General features: G+C 39.7%; 1 protein-coding gene across 11 annotated transcripts in view; it reads right to left on the bottom strand.

The window, feature by feature from the left end:
* The window catches only part of RNF111 (ring finger protein 111), a 53,917-nt gene that overhangs the window by 11,264 nt on the left and 25,225 nt on the right, over positions 1-17,428 (bottom strand). For 6 of the 11 annotated variants that reach the window (XM_039390092.1, XM_039390099.1, XM_039390091.1 and 3 more), the window contains 8 exons: positions 12,757-12,883; positions 10,979-11,142; positions 8,075-8,266; positions 6,929-7,248; positions 5,726-5,981; positions 4,133-4,505; positions 1,318-1,443; positions 530-656 (listed from right to left, as the gene is read on the bottom strand). In XM_039390092.1, coding sequence (XP_039246026.1) covers positions 530-656; positions 1,318-1,443; positions 4,133-4,505; positions 5,726-5,981; positions 6,929-7,248; positions 8,075-8,266; positions 10,979-11,142; positions 12,757-12,883 — 1,685 coding nt within the window. The remainder of the gene's footprint in view (positions 1-529; positions 657-1,317; positions 1,444-4,132; positions 4,506-5,725; positions 5,982-6,928; positions 7,249-8,074; positions 8,267-10,978; positions 11,143-12,756; positions 12,884-17,428) is intronic. The other 5 variants (XM_027736881.2, XM_039390097.1, XM_027736884.2 and 2 more) reach the window with 3 other exon arrangements.

Raw genomic sequence — 17,428 nt, 5'->3', positions numbered from 1 at the left:
AAATTCCAGTTTACTTTTAAACTAGCTCAGTAACACTTAATGCTACAAAATTATATACTTTATCACAAAGAATTAGGTTGATGAACAACAAATATTATTTGAAAACAATCAAATCTCTAGATGGAATTCTAATTGTGTTGTATATACACCTTAAAAAAAGCATCAGTACTAATTCTCATGCACTGGTTGGAAAGTTGGTACCTTTAACAATCCAAAACTCTAATAAAGAACAATCTGAACTTTAAAAATCAGATGCAGAGGGTCAATGCATTGCAATGCAAGTGACAATTTAATTCAAGTATGTTTCATTTTACAGGAGCTGAAGTTAGAAATATTAATGTCCTGTACTGTTTTATCACACAATGAGCCTGTTCAAGCTCCCTAGCTGGGAGTAACACACAGACAGATACAGTGAGGTATTCTTTTCTTCAGCTGAAGCACTTTGCAGCGATGTATACATGTCCAATTTTCCTGACAAACAAAATTACAATGAGCAATGTCCATAATTTTTCATAAGCTACGTCCTTACCATTAGAGGGAGTGCCCCTATTTGCAAGTGATGCAGTCGAGGAGGTGCGTGGTAGTGGGCCAAGTGAGGATGCAAAGGCCCTGGAGGGTAAGTAGCTGCAGTCACACCAGCTTCAATTCCTAGTTCCCTGTCACATGAATGAAAGTGGCATTACAGGAAAGGTACATCTTGCTTCCTAGGTACAATTCCACTGCTTTGGAAAACCTACAACCCAGTACAGCTACAATAACAGGTTTACATATGAATCTTTTTTTTCTAACCTTGTTTAAACTTCACTAAAGACATCCTACCCTAAGTGAAAGTTCTTTTTAAAACAGCTGTGAAGATCTATTATGAGAAATCAGTTGAGATGACTCCACATTTGTAGTGCCCAGGAATATCATCCTTGTGGAGCCTTCTCTGCAGCACATGCTGTGGGAACAGCAGCTGCCAAGCATGCAGCTCTTCTCTAATGGTCCAAAATATTTTTTTTAATAATAAATATATTGTGGAATTGAAGTGCATGCTTCATAAGTGGGCCTGATGCAATTTTGAGTAAGTTCAAACAAAGAAGAGAAAGAATACACTAGTTCATACATCAAATCCAAGCCTCTAAAAACACTAGAAATATATTTAAGACTCTGAGTACTCAAAGCAGTATTTCAAAGCCGTATCAACATCTATAAATTTTAAGCTATGGGTGCATGCAGCACGTTTTAAAATCCAAGCCAGCATCATCAGTGCTGATCAGCACATCCCACCCTTCTGTCCCCAGGCCAAAAGAGCTCAAACAGTGTCTGATTACTAACCAGGCAGATCTCTCTGGAGCTTGTCGAGGATGGGAAGACATAGTCTGAGGCACATGAATGTGATGCCCATGCCCATAATTGGGATGCATTCTGTGAGGATGTGGAGGAGGCCGCTCATGAGCACGTCTAAACAACAGAAACCAGCAACAGTTATTTTCACATATTTGTTAATATCAAGAAAGCAACATCTATAACCAAAATGTTACAGACTGAGTTACTGCAATGCCTTTAAAATAAGAAACTCCCCATGCAGTACTTTAATTTCAGCTTTAGGTATAAGTTAGAAACTAATTATAACATAGATTTGATATTCAAAACCAAAGCCAGCTTCAGTTGCAGTGATCTGTCCTTCTCTCAGCAGACACAACCACAGAAAGGCTGACAAAGTGTTTAATCCTGACCTCAAACAGCAGGTAGGAAAGAGAAAGCCACATGACAGCCACATTCAGATTCAGAGTCATTTACAGTTCTGCTGCAGTTTATTTCTAGTAAAACTATACCAGTAAAAGTAATTAGGGGAAACTTAATACACTAATAAGAGGACATTTTCCTTGAAACACGTCATAGCTCAGGTAATAAGAGCATACAGCTTTTTTCCATGCCAGTTGGTATAGAACAACTATGGATTTGGGGAAAAAAAAAAACACCTTCAAAATAAACCTGCTGGCTACTTTATCACTTCCCAGTCACAAGAAGAAATTTTCTTTCCATTGCTTTCTGCGCAGAAAGGATGGGTTTTTGTTTAATCTAGAAACTTGGATTTTGCCAAAAGCAGTGCACGTTCCTGAGGTTCGGTACCACCTTAAGCTACCTGTCAAAGCAGACCAGACATTTTGTAAATTTACCTGTCTAGAGAGGTAAAAATTTCCTTAACAGCACACTATTCTAATCACTGTAGAGTGACACTTCTCCAGAGAAATCTGTGTCAATTATGTGAGAAGTGTTCATTTTCTGCAATGGCACAGACCAACACGGGAACAGGACTATCAGAAGAACCTACTTCTAGTCTCACCTCCCTTCAGTTTATCAAGTAATTATGGGGGAAAAATCTGGAAGAACACATTTTAATAAAAAACCCCATATTTAAATTACAGAAATAACTTACAAATTGTAACACTCTTTGGTTGTTCATCCCACAGTCTTTATATTAAGTGGGTAACCAGATTTAAAGTAAACAGAAAGCCCATATGTCAGACAAATGCAGTGCACCCTGATCCACTGCCTTCTGCACATTTTATGGCCGATTCCAAGACCCTAAGAAGTTTCAGCTGTTGTATCCACACTTGATCCATGACAGTGAGAAGGGGACTCAAACCATTCTCTACCTCCAATCCTGAAAAGCTCCTACATTGTCAGACAGAAGGAATACCAGCTAGACTATCCCTTATGTTATTTGTAGAAACTAAGGGTGAAAGAACAGGTTAAGAACACTTTGAGATTGCAGGCCATGGAACTGAAGGAAGCCCAAGCCTGCTGGCAGTCTCAAGTCTGTACTCAATAACAGAGCAAACAGGCACAAGTTTCTGGTTGTCAGAGTATAATCTGATTTATATGAGGTTGGGCCAAGACACCTACAAGACTGATTTTTGCATGGAATTTGTATGAGGATTAGAGGGGAACAGAAAGACCAAGGGCAAAACAATTTCACCCGATTACAAATCAAAACTACAGAGGAGAAACGTCACTGAGCAAATCAGCACTGTCTGACCCAGGACTGGTGACTTCAGAGAGAATGTCAAGAAAAATCTATCAACGTTTGACTACGATTTCTGTACATAGAAAGGAAATGATAAGAAAGGCTAAGAAATGTCAATAACCACAATTCCAATCCTCAAACTACTGGAAAATTTCCAGATCTGACAAGATAGCTACTGCTGTTATTTTTCCTTAAATATCCTGCTGTCCCCACAGCCACTGCCTAGTCTGTCATGTGCCATTTGTGAGCAGTTACTGCCTATAGATATTTTTATAAATAACCTGAAACTGCCTCAAAAGTTGCAGTTAAAGCAGAATTCTCTTCAAGCATTAAAGGAGTTTTAAGTTGCTTATGAGTAAAATTTGTATAATGAAATTAGGAGCAACAACTAGAGAGCTCATTCCTGAAAATCCCTTGGATATTTAAACATGTTATCTCCAGAATCAAAGTAACTTCAGTTACTATGTGATTGAATACTAAGCTACTACTGACCTGGTATGTGTTGACACTAGTGTAATGACTCTAGTTAAGCAACAACAGGAGCAGGTCTTAGTATCACCAAAGCTACATCTCAACATTGTGTAATATCTGTATGTGAATGTGATCAATCTCCTCCTCCTCCTCTTCTAAAGACATAAAGGCATAGGAAAGACATGCAGGTATCTAATCTGAATTAAACTTGGTAAACAGTCCCTTTGATAAATTGTTCATTTAATTTTAAAGTGTTAGTTAGATAAAAAGAATCTCAAGGCAAAACACACTGTCAAGGAACCCGTTTGAACAGAGCTTACGATGTACTTTTAGGCTGTTAAGCTTGAAAAGGAATTCCTGCCTGTTATTCAGAGGATGAGCAGTGGGCAAAAGAAACACAGGGTCCCCTTGTCTTCCATGCCCCACTGGTGCCTTACCTGGAGACACTACTGGGAGATGTAACAGAGCAGGTTCACTCCTAATGCTCATGTGACTGTGACGGTACGTAAAGACACTCCTCACCATGGTCTAACACTTACAGTTCCTAACCATGCAATTAACAGTTTGAGAGTCACATGCAACATTTTACAAACCTGAGGGGAATGAATTACATGTTTAGATATTGTTCTGAGTACATTTGTGACATACGTTGGGTGTTGCATCATCCTTCTTCTCTGGACCTCCATCCTCTGGATCACTTCGTGAGGATGTAGCCTCTGTGCTGGAGGTGCTGTTGCAGGGATGTGATGGGATATAGGCTGGTGTGTTGCAGGAAGATGCTGTGGGATCGGAGCAGCTGCATTGGCTAAAGGATGAGTTGGTGGTGGAGGTGGAACAGGATGAGAAGATGCATGAGAGGAGATTGAAGGATGGAAGGGATGCACTGGATGAGGGATAACATAATCTACTTGAGGTGGAGGTTGTGGCTGGGGAGGAGGATTTCCATGAGAGTGAGGACATGCAGAAGCTTGATGGTGAAGAGGTCTGGTCAAGGAAGCATCTGCAATGAAAACATCAGGTGCTTTTTATTTGGTCAGTAGCAGGTTTTGACGTAAATTTATTTTAAAAAGTATCTTCACACAGGTGCTTCAGTATTATTACACTAGTGTAAACAGTGGCAACATGTGTTTATGCAATTTTTAAATAAAGTGATTCTAGTAATATACCCTACAAGAAACCTACATTTTCTGCAGTCAAAAGTATTTTGTTTGCCAGTGTTGGAAAAAAAAAAAAAAGAAAAAAAAAAAGTGTGATACACACTGAGAAACGAACATAGAATGGTTCGGGTTGGAAGGGACCTTAAAGATCATCTAGTTCCAACTTACCTCCCATGGGCAGGAACACCTTCCACTAGACCAGGTTGGTCAAAGCCACATCCAATTTGTCCTTCAACACTGTCAGGGATGGGGCAGCTACAGCTTCTCTGGGCAACCTGTGCCAGGGCCTCACCACCCTCACAGGCAAGAATTTCTTCCTTATACCCAATATAATGTTACTCTTTCAGTTGGAAGCCATTCCCCCTTGTCCTGCCACTACATGCTCTTGTCAAAAGTCCATCTCCAGCTCTCTTGGAGCCCCTTTAGGCACTGGAAGGCTGCAATAAGGTCAGCCTGGAGCCTTCTCTTCTCCAGGCTGAAAAACTCCAATTCTCTCAGCCTGTCCTCATAGCAGAGGTGCTCTAGCCCCCTGAGCAACCTCATGGCCCTCCTCCAGACTTGCTCCAACAAGTTTGTGTCCTTGTGCTCAAGAGCCCAATCTGGATGCAGTACTCCAAGTGGGGTCTCATGAGAGTAGAGTAAATGGGGAGAATCCTCTCCCAATTTTACTTCATGTTTGTTGTTTAAAAGTTCAATCCCCGCCCCTTTCCAAGTTCACTGTTCTGTAGAGACAAAACCCAAAAAAACAAATCACAAACAAGTGAGTTTTCACTCTGAGCTTGCTAAAGCAGAACTCACTGGGGGTATGGGACAAGGGACCAACCAAGGAAAATTAAATAAAAAGCCACTGTTAGAATACAAAACAAGATGAAAAATATTTTCATAGTAAATACGGTTTTGAATTCTCAGTGTTATTATGGTCACTCAGAAGAAGATATTTTAACTTTACCCTTGATCCTGTTCAAATCCCCTACACAAATACATTTCTTAATATGAGTTTTGCTAGGCCAGTTCTAAGGTGAGTGCAAGCAGACAGTGGGAGTTTTTCCCATGTTGTCAGGGCAGCTGTTCCATCAGTACTTACAAGGAGAGTGCATGTAATGGCGACAGGAGGAGAGCGATGCCTGAGGAGGAGGTTGGGGCTGTGGCTGAGCAACGATGCTCGATCCATATCCGTCTATGGTCAGGGACTGGCTCGGCCCAGCCCCAGCCTGGTGCCCGTAGATTGTCGTTCGGGATGAAGAACCAGGACAGCAGGGATCAAAAGCAGACGTTCCATGGAAAGCACCACTTCCATGACTTCTTATACCACTGCTGCTTAAGTCCACTGGCAGTGCCTGCTGCGCAAACAAACCAGCTTTTTTCAAGCAGTTCTTCAGACATTGAAAGCAAAGCCACGTTCAAACATGACGTTATAAAAAATAAAAATTACTACTATCACAAGCAACTGTTTTAAGTTTTAAGGCTTGACTCTGGAATATTCTTTAAACGTGGTTAACATTTCTTATTCCTAAGTTCTTGCATCTGGTGAGACACTAAATTCATTACAGTAGATTCTGTAAAAAAAAACCAACCAAACAAAAAACCCACCCAGAAAAAACCTCACAAAAACCAACCAACGAAACCAAACCAACCAAAACCATAAAAACACCAACAAACCCCCTGATGGATAAATCAGTAAGTATATGGGAGCTACGTGCATTGAAATATTCGGATGCAAAACCTGCTTTTAGCATTTCAGTTGTGCCTAATGTATTACACTCAAAACAGTAACCAGACTGATAATTCTGCATGTTGTAAACTAAGATTGCACAGTACTGTTCTTACAACTGTATTGTTTTAAAGCTGTGATTTAGTTACTGAAAAAGCCTTAAAAAACAATGCTTTTAGAGACACAACTCTTTTATGCCTTTTATATACAGAACATTAGACTTCATGTTTTTCTTCTCTCAAAGCAGCTCAATTATTTGCAATGCAAAACTGCTATGATGGGCAGTCATTTCAAAGTACTTATGTTTGGTTTGCTTAAATAGTCACTATCACAGTCATCAAGAGGTCAACTGGCAATGATTACTTGTCAGACTGTAACTTTCTATAAAATTTCAGTTTTTTGCATTCCTATATTATAGCTCAAATCCTCCTTTTAAGTTCCCTTCTATAATGCCCAATGCAGAGCAAGAGAATCATTTATAATTCAGCACCCTATTCTATCCTCTCACATCTGTAACAGCTTGAAATCCCAAGTCACAAGGTGCGATTGTGAGAGAGCCACAAGAATGAAACGTGCCTGGTCGTGGTACGTGGTGCCAGAACTGCTGCTTGCTCCACACGGGGCAGGCACGGGGGGAGGCCTTTCCACAGGGCAGCTGGAGTCACTGAACGAAGGAGAGAGCGGGACAGCTGGGTGAGGGTTGTGGTGGTGGTGGTGGTGATGCTGGAAGTGGTGGCCATGCTGCTGAAAGCAGCTTGTATGTGGGTGCCCCAAGGCGTGATGAGTCTGTGAAGGTCCTCCACAAGGAGAATGCTGAGGGCAGCAGGATGGTAACCTCGGCATGGCCGGAGGGCCGGTTTCCAGTGTTGTATTAGATGCAGTTCTTCTTATGTCATCTTGAAGACAAAGACAATTCATATTCAAGTGAAAGAAATTAGTGAAGCTGATCACTGTAAAGCAGTGCCTTAATATAGAAAAAAACCCTCTGTACTTCATGATTAAATAATTAACCAACTGAAAAGTAGATCTAGACTAAACCAAAACACACTGGATACAAAAAATAACATTTAGCTATGCCTGACAAATGAACCAAAACTGAATGGTTCAGGGAATGTACTCGTGGGAACCACTGGAGGACGTGAACTGACACTTGCCTTATTCCACTAATTTAAGGCATGTTATCAACAGGGAAAGGAGAAAAGATTCTCCCTATGGTTAGTGTGCAGAGACCTCAAATTCCTGAGGTCTGCCCAGGTTTTTTGTCCCTCATCTGCAGATAGGGCACTTGTTTCAGTGCTGTTATGAGTGCTACCTGTATGTCCAGCTCTAGTACAGGTCTGCATAAATGTGCTCCCAAGGAAGTGATCTACAGCAGGAGGTTCAAGGAATCCTTTACTTCCTTACAACACATTAAAAAACCCCCACCTCTGTAACACAGTGCAATGGGAGAACTCCCAGTGAACCACATTCCATCTCCTCAGAAAGCAAGGAGGTGATTCATTACGTATAACCAAATCGTTCCAACAGGCAAAAGCAGAAAGCTCCAGCACAATTTCCTTTATCTTTACAGAGAAATCAATGATCTTTTTCAGATTCCTGTCCTCTCAACTTACTACTGTCACGTTGCAGTAGTGCCATTTAATCTAGAGGATGCCATGAACTTCCTCTACCTCCTTTGCACTCGGAAGCAACACAACAGCTCAGAAAGCCCTTTTTCCGTACCTCCAGCTGAAGTACCAGCAGTGCTGCCACTGGGAAGACTGGGAGTCGTCTCTGGAGCTGCAGAGGGCTGGCTGGTGGAGATGGTGGGAGCTGCATCAGAGGCCTGCTCTGAGGTAGAGGTACTGGTACTGGAAGCAGAACTCACGACCTGCGGCTCCACTCGAGCTGACGTGGTTGGCACAACTGTCGGCTCTAGTGAAATAAAAAAACCTTTCATGTTCCTTAACCTGTAAAAGCTACTGGGTTTTTTTAATGTTGTTGCTGCTTTTGAATTATTTTACAAGAAATTCTCAATTCTGGCCTTGCCAGAAGCTAAGAAAGTCAGAGCACAAAAACCTGACAGTTACAAACCACAAAAAGTAATTCTGTTTAACTCATGTGTGGAAAAAAAATTACCTTATTTTCTTTTTCTTTTTTACAAAATCTGCTTGAATTTTGTTAAGAATTAACATAAAATCAATTCCCAGCCAAATCTGACATTTAAGTTTCATATGCTAAATAAAAAAAACTACTAGAAAAGAGATTAAATTACTTGGGTACTTTATGAGGAAAAAAATTGCTGAAATCTTCCATAAATCCACTCTACTACTCTAGACAAACTACTCTATGATTAACATATTACCTTTACAAATTTTAATGCCTACAAAGAACAGAAAAACTTTTAGGTCACTCACCAAGAACATCCTAACATCTAAACTAGCAATGCTACTTTACAAACTTCAGTCATTCTAGATGCATAGTACTAAAGGCTTTAGCAACATAAACTTGGCTTCTAGTCTCAACACACATTAAAAGCAGATTATCAATATTTGAGACTTCTTTTAAGAGTACAAACATATTCATCTTACATATCAACCTGGGAAACACAAACTCTTGATAAATCTTGTCCTTTACTAGGTAATTGCAACCAGGTTAAAATTTAAAATTATACTTGGTGGCATAATTCAAATTTACTTTTGAAAAAAATCTTTGACTGTAAGTTTGAAATTTCTCTCCAATTCATGACAAGGCAATGACACGACTAGGAATACAAGATACCATAAAAGGGAAGATTATCAGAAACAGCTCAGGTTTTTTTAGTAAAAATGTCTGCATGAATATCAGAGGAAAAAAAGCATCATAAACTTCAAATACTTCTCTTACACCAAGTCTCAAAATAAAATATGACTACTTTTCAAGATTTCTCTCTATATCTAGTAGGAGTATCAGCAACTCAGTGAGCAAAAGAAGAAATATATCTTCCCTCTTGCAAGTCTTCCAACTCATCACATTAAAAAAACATGACCTGATACCTACATCTAAATTCCTTTGGTTTTTAATGTGGCATTTCAACATGCTAATTTTATTTACAGGAGAACATTTGTGGAGAAACATATAAATGTTTAAAATCAGAAAAAAAAAAATCAGCAAGTACATAGGCTATGGACAGCCCCCAAGGAGCAGTGATCACACAGTGCTCAGGCCTGAATGCCAACAGCTGCTGAGTGCCCTCCTGCACTCAGCCATGCCCAGCTCCCACCAGCCTCAGCCACCCTGCCAGCCTGGGCCTGGCTCACCATCAGCCACACAGACAGTTCTGCTTCTCCCCCACAAAACCAGTAAAAAAACAGGGGGCTTGGTCAACCTCAAACTATTAGCTAAGAGAAACAATTTCTCAACATCACTTCACAGACGTTAATCCAGGAAGACAGATGGAGACACGACCCTTATGCTCATGAAAGCAGTCAGCAAAGTTTTAAGTCCTGTACCTTTGAAGAAGACAGCAAAGTTGTGATAAACTGCACAGCTTCCTTATAACAGTGTTAATGCAGAAGTTCTATCATTTTACACTAGTTCATGTGTGAAGTTTGACACCTAAACCCAAAAATTATATTCCTGAAATCCTGGAAGACTCATCGTAGAAAGTCGTTTCCTCCAGGAGGCGGGAGAAACAGCTAGTCTTAAATGCACTCACTGCAGAAGTAAAAGTTCATTCAGTAATAATATTTTTTAAAATAATTTGGTTTCTGAATTTAAGACTAAATTCTATAATTTGCGTTTTAGGAGTAAAGCAACAGAAGCCTACACCCTTTCAGCTGGGATATTTCACAGTAAATCCATAAAGAATCTGTAAACCAACTCAGCCTCTCCCTTAAAAACCATCAACCAATCAAAACTATTCCCAAGCCTTTCCAACTCTCCAACCCACCTCAAAAATCAAGTCAATCTGAAGAATAATACACTGCAAAATACCAGAGCTTGTGATGAACAGGGACAGAACCACAACAGGACAAAACTGCTGTTAAAACATTAAAAGTAATATGCATCCAAGAAATCCCCAAGCCCGCCACCATCCACAAAAAAATAAACGTGCAAAAATCTACATGAGCTTTAGTTTTTCCTTCTCTCAACGTTTTGAATATACCTGGAAGTTGCTCTTGTGATTTTCAGCAGGAATAGACTTAGTAAGTGCCAGCAGGTTTTAATGTTAGGAAATAATGGAAGGTTACAGCTTCAGAAACATAACACACTTTACTAGTTTCAGGTTGGGGTTTTGGTGGGGGGGTTTTTTGTGTTTTGTTTTGGGGTTTTTTGGTGGGTTTTTTTGTTTGTTTGTTTTGGTTTTTGTTTTGGTTTTTTGTTTTGTTTTTTTAAATTTTTACTCCAAGGCCTGAAAGAACAGTAACTATTGCAAAGCATAGGCAACGACATGTTTTCCTTTTATAGTGTTGTATTGAAGTAAGTGCATATTTTTCAAGAAGTAGTTCCAACCTGCTCTGTAATTTCTGCCTGGTGAGTCAGCCCTCAGACACACACCCAAGGCAGCTTTGGAAGAAAAATTAGATGTAACAGACAGACTGGAAATGGCTAAATTTTAATTTTAAAAGGAAGGCCACAGGAGGGTTTCCTGAGCACACCACTTACCATCCTCATCCACCGTGAGGTCCACGACCTCGGCCGCATTCTGCCTCAGGGGCTGGATGACCGTGGAGATCCTGCTGCGGTTCCGCTGCTCCGGAGCTCGTGGAGCGTGAGAGCCAGAGCTCTGTCCCCAGTGGGATCTTGTGTGTCCAAGTGCAGAACGAGACCTTCGAAAAGGTTAACACTTTGAGTGTTGACCTACATTTTGCCAGTGTTCTTTTTTTTTTTTCTATCATCAGAAAAGCATTGTCACATCGAAATAGCCCCCGACTCCACTCGATGAGTCCTCACAAACACTGCTGCAGCCTTTGCCACATAACAGAACAGCAAATACCCAACACAGAGTTTAAAGGTCTTTATACCTTGTTCCATGTACATACAGGTAACTTGCAAAAAATTCACTGTGAAACCCTACAAATACGGTCAGGCAGCAATTACATCTGATGTTGTTTTAACTTTATCAGTAGATGAAGACTCTCCAAATCCTACACTGTTCCTATGCACTCTGAAACAGCAGGTCTATAAATGACAACAAAACTGCAGATAATAACAATTTGTGAATCTAAAGTATTTTTGCTTGTTAACTTGTGACAGATTGTGTTTTCAGAGGACAATTTCTATACTTCAAATTTCAAAAAAGTCCAAGAAGTGCAAAATCTCTGGACTTCTCTCTTTAATAATTTTGTTCCCCCTTCTTGAAGAACAAATATAGCTCTGTGTAATACTGAAACTAAAATGAAATGTGGCTTGAGAAGAGGAAATCATAAGCCTGTAACCATACCTAAGGAAAGGGATGGTTTTATCTCTCTATTATAACACTTAGCACGCAATCTGTTTATTTTAGCCACACAAACCAAACACTCAAAACAATGATCTTTGAGTCTGTATGTCCTTTCTAGGACACAGTCTTTAATTAAGGGAACAATATTTTTACAGTACTGTATTTACCATTTCACTCTCAAAAAACTTTGACTCTTCAGTATTTACATAAATCAAGTGGCTCTTATTTTCCAATTTGGAAAAACAATGTACTCAGATTTCTCGAAAGGAAAATGTGAAGAAAAGGGAATGACTTCATTAAAAACAAACTCCATTGCACAAATCACCATGGAGCTACCACTGTTTTGGCTGTAGTGTTGCAGAAGATAAGGGAAGAAAGAACTAATTTTTTCAAGTCTTTTAAGGCTACCACAGAAAACATTTCTTATCGATGCTGGGAAGATACAAAGCTATTTTTTTAATGTATCTTATCTGTCTTCAGTCAGGTTTGAAGTTTTCTTCTTCAAGGAACTCCACTTTAATAGATTCTGTAAAACCTGACAAATATGGAACTAAACTTCCAGACAGGCATGGAAGAACGGGAGAGCATACACAGCAGGTGCTTCAAAAAAAGCAGGATGAGAAATGAGATTACCTGAGAAATGCTCAGGTAATCCCTAGACAGTCAACTCAGCCTACACTTGCTCTCTCCAGGATCTCCCTGTGCAGCTTTGCTTTGCCAAAATTCTGCCCATCAGTCACACCAACTACAACCACCTCAGCAACTTCAGAGTAGTTGGAATTGTTAAGCTTTGGCAAAGCTGTGCTTTGGGTTTTTTTGTTCATGGGGGGTTTTTGTTGTTATTTGGGACTTGTTTTGTTGGGCTTGGTTTGTATTTTTTTTAACAAAAAATGCTTACTATGCATCCTGGTCAGAGTTTCAGTGATGTTAAGCCACACAGAGTATTGTGACAGACCTGCAGACAAGCAAAACTATTAATACAGAGAGATGCAAATCTCACCTGTAGTTTTCACCAACTGTGACAATCTCCACTTCACTGTCTGTTGAGGTAACATTTATTTCTTCGTTAGCAGTGACCTGGGGAGTGGAGGATGCTTCAATCACCACAACATCTTCATCAATACTTCCTGAGGAGGAAAAAGGAAGAAGAAAATTTGCACACTTTATCTCTCTCAGGAGCTGTCATTATAAGAGACTGTTTTTCCTAGACTAAAAATACATGTAGACAGAGAATTCCATGTCAAAGCTTTAGGTGCAACTGTCAAATATGTGACCTAATTATGAAAGGGAGCAATTCTGCTGTAAATACTGAAGTAAAAAAAGGAAGGAGACAGAGGACTGGGTGTGGGGTAGGTATGCAAGCTTGAATTATACTGTATTGAAATAAATTAGTGGATTTTATTACCAACAAATAAAGTGGTTTGTTATCACTAATAGCTTTTTTTTAACATGTTTTTATAGTTATCAAAGTTCCAGCCTAACATGCAGACATATGAAACACTTTTCTACTGCTGTTAACACTGACAGTGACAAGTCTGAGCTATCTAGAATACTCAAACTGAGCTATGGATAGTTCACTGAGCACTAAAGAAGTTCCTAAATAGATGAGCTATATACCTTAGAAATCATGAATTCTGTTATTTGCAAATTGCTTCAAGAAAGTGCTTGCAGCATTTGGTCTCATTCAAGTCAACACTAACATCCTGTATGGGCTGACTGTTCTCAGCTGCTCTACCCAGTGACAAGGTGGGGCAGATTTTCCCCCATATCAACATTTTTAGATTTTGAAGAAAACCAAACTGCATCACTTATTTTCCAATGGCCTTTGTTTCTGGTCGCACTTATCCCAGAAAGACTGGTGGCTGAAGATGGAAAGAGTGATGCTTCTAAATACCGGTACTCAAACTTTTGCAGTTGTACGTAATAAAATTTAATTCTCAGAACTTGTACGAAAATTTTGGGGAAAACTGAAAATATGCAATGTCTAAAAAAACAAAGTCACATTCCAAAATTGGAAATATTGAAAGGGCAATTACTCAAAAGTTAAAGGCAGCAGCTCAAGTCACCATCCCATTCAGAAGAATGTAAATATCATCGTTATCACAGGCAAATAAGCAAGGGTTTCCTTACACAAAACTATCTCAGAAGCTCCTCAGACAAAACCAGCCAGCCCAGCAGCTGGGAAAGGCAGTTAGAAAAACATAACTGTCTTTCTCCCACCTTCCAAACATGCACTTCTCTGAATTATGGCATATTTGAGAGCACTCCTCAGAGTCCACATATCCTCAGGCTCAATATTTATTGAAATTTATGACAGGTGCAAAAGTGGGAAGATTTAGGCTTAAATATGATTTTGTTACTTCAGAAAATAAACAGGTCCTTCTTGAGGACAAAATCATGTGCCTTGTGCGCCTATAGCAAAACTCACCCAGTGTGCAGCTCTGCTGAAATTCTTACACAAGCTTAGCTCACAAAAAACAAAGGGAGTTCTAAACTGAGTATCTACACAATTTAGATACTCACCTTTGTCAAGGTTTGAAAGTTCATTTTACCTAATCTTTTTTTTTAAGCAAATCTTTAGTCAAGATGTGATTTTATAGACTACACGAGTCAGACTGTAGAAACCACCAGGGACTGCTACTGAATGAACAGGTTTTATGATTTCCAAAATAACAAAGAAAATCTTTAGGGAAACAGTCAAAGTCTCTCCAAGTAGGATATAGCACAGACATAGTTCAAGCATATGCTGTTTTCTACTGTTCATGCTTCTAGTAACACAACTGATGAGGTTTTCATCCCATGGAGTACTTTCCCATACAAGGAACTTTCTGAAAAATTAAACAGAAAAAACTCTAAACTATGCATATATTTGTTCAATTGTTTTCCATAGTCCACCACGACAAGGTGGACTCACTTTGGTATGTGCTTTTAGCACATACCAGTCACTGAGCAGCCATCTTCTGTCTGTAAAGAACTTCAAGGAAAACTGATCTTAAAGTATGAATACCTTACTCATCAATGTATCATCTAAATGACTGAACCCAGAAGAGAGCAGCTAAATCTGTATAATGAGTGTTAACTACACTAATCCTAAAGTCCTTGAAGGTAATCTCCCTTCAAGGAGAAGAGTCACTGGATCGTTGACAGCAGAATAGTTATGCAGATGTGAGGTATTCTGTACTACTTTCAGAATAATACCCATGGCTATAAAACAAACAGAAAATTATCCTCCTGCAGGTACACACTACTTCTCTCTGTCATCTTCTGAATCACAAATCATAGCAAACAAATTATACCCTGGATGTTTGTGACTAAATTAGCCTTTGGGCTACCACTGACAGACTCATTCTACATTTTAAATGAGCTAGTTAAAAACAAAACTTCTGAAAATTACAGCTAGGATTTTTTTCCATAGAATTTGGGGTGTTTTTCCCCTGCTCACATCCACAAATAATATTTTATAGTGCACGCAAAACACCATATTTCAGTTTGCAAGTTTTGCATATCCCAACAATTCGGACCTTTGAACAGCAGTTGGTAATTAAGTTTTGTATGTGACTATTAATCAGAAATAATCAGTAACTTCTTTACAGAAGCTTTTTCCCTCTCTTTTAAAAGGTGGAAACCTAGTGCTCAGCTAGCCTGGGAGAAGGGATAAACTACACATGCTTGAATCCAAATCTGAACATATGCCAAATTATAATCCTTCCTTAAAAATAAAAACACACCCTCCTCCAGGCCTCCCATCAACAAAGACAGTAAATCTGACAGATTAAAGTACTTTATTGAGCAGAATAAAACTTTTATAATAATACTCTGTAGTCCAACATTTAGATCAGTAAATGAGTATATTTTTCCCCAGAAAGTTGTAAGATTACTTCAGAACAGTGCCACTGACAGACCAACTTGCTGGGAAGCAAAGTTTAGAATCAAACACCTTAGTAACCCAGAAGGTGTAAGCAAGAGACTGAGCTTTGCACAGTATAACATGTATAATATATATAATTATATTATTACTTAACTCTTAAAGATCATGGCATAACTCCTGAGATTAATCAATCATCATTAACACAAAGACCCCACCAAGGACATAAACACCACCAGTGTAATACCCAAATTTACGTTTGACTGATTGTTGTCACTCATGGAAGGTATTTTTATATCTGTTTTGCAATTAACATGGAGTTTTACCAGTTTATATATTAGATGTAAGATAATGAAAGTGTTTTACAATACATAATAATTTCAACTTCGACAGTCTGATCATGCCACAAGTGAAACTAGAAGAGCTTTAAAATAAGCAGTCAAGTTCCAGTGACAGGGATGGCTTATTTTGAGTTCCAAGCTTTCACTGGATCAGACCAGGAGTCTGCTCAGGCCCACGTTCTCTCTGCCAGCTGCAAAACTCTGCAGTCAGAACAGGAAATTCAGGGTACAAATTTTAACTAAAATCCCTCAAACCACACAGCACCCACAACAATGACAGAGTGCACTTGGTTGTCCAGTCAGTGCTCATGGACAGCTGTCACTAAGTGTGTGGAATTCCTTTCTGAACTTGCTGGTACCATGTGCCTCTGCAGCCCCTCTTGCTTGTGAATTAAAGATAATTACCTGGATAATACTTCAGCATGAAATGGATAAAATAATAATATCCTACCAGTGTTAATGAGTACCCCATTTAACTCTCATTCTTCTTGAACTAGGTATGACTGGTACTCCCTGCCCTCAACCCTGTTAGCACATTTAGCATAAATGGCACCATTTTACGAGTGCCACCCTCTGAGCCAGTCACATTATTTGTTTGCTTTCCCTCATTCTCAGGCTCTGAAGGTCCTGTGACCCAAGTAGACAAACCAAACAGATTTGTACCTTCCCTCTCTATTATCCTCAAGATTCCTGGGCACCAGAAGATTCCTCCCTTGCCCGCTGGCCTTGGAGGTCCCAGGCACTCAGCCAAGCAGGTGTTGTTGACTTCCCACCCCAGGGGAGCTGAAATCACACGGAGCACTGGCTGGAAAATCAAGCAGCTCCAAGTTCTAAGTGGGAACCTGGAACAGAACTGTGACCCCCACCCCTCACTGGTGGCAAGGGACACCTCCATCATCATCATCTGCTTCCTCTGAGGACTGAGTGAGTGACTTGTCTTCTTTTATATAGTTTGAGTCTAGATTATGATTGGTGTACTGATAAAGCAAACTGCACGTTAAGATTTGACCTGATCTGCAGAGGGTCCAGGTGATTGGAAATTATAACTGTAGTGACACTATAACGTTTGTGTTGTGCTGTTTACAGATTGTACAACTGAATTCTGCTTGTAGAAATCCTGTTCCATTCGTCTCATAAAATCATAATATCCTGCTAAGAAAACAAAGCTTTAATTGTAACTGCAATTTAGTGCTGCCAACATTCTGCCAAGGATTCGTAGAACCTGCCTTTCCCTTAGTGTTGGATGATGACAGTTTTTCTGTACCTCAGACTTACTTGGAATATACTTTCCAATAGCTGTGCACGATGGGAGAAGTTTTCCAAGACACACAAATGCTTAGGAGGCTGCACCCTGGTGGAAGAGCCCGTGAACAACCAGAATTCCGGGGATTCTGTCCAATTCTGAGCTGTGCTAATTCAGACCTCTACTGACAGTTCTTAACCAAGCACATAAACCTCAGTCCAGA

The sequence above is a fragment of the Pipra filicauda genome, unplaced genomic scaffold (genome assembly GCF_003945595.2).
Source record: "Pipra filicauda isolate LSUMZ 115617 unplaced genomic scaffold, ASM394559v2 scaffold7_size6619720_pilon, whole genome shotgun sequence".
NCBI classification, from domain to species: Eukaryota; Metazoa; Chordata; class Aves; order Passeriformes; family Pipridae; genus Pipra; species Pipra filicauda.
The sequence above is the reverse complement of the archived record's forward strand: the minus strand, read 5'-3'. Positions and strand labels throughout refer to the sequence as shown.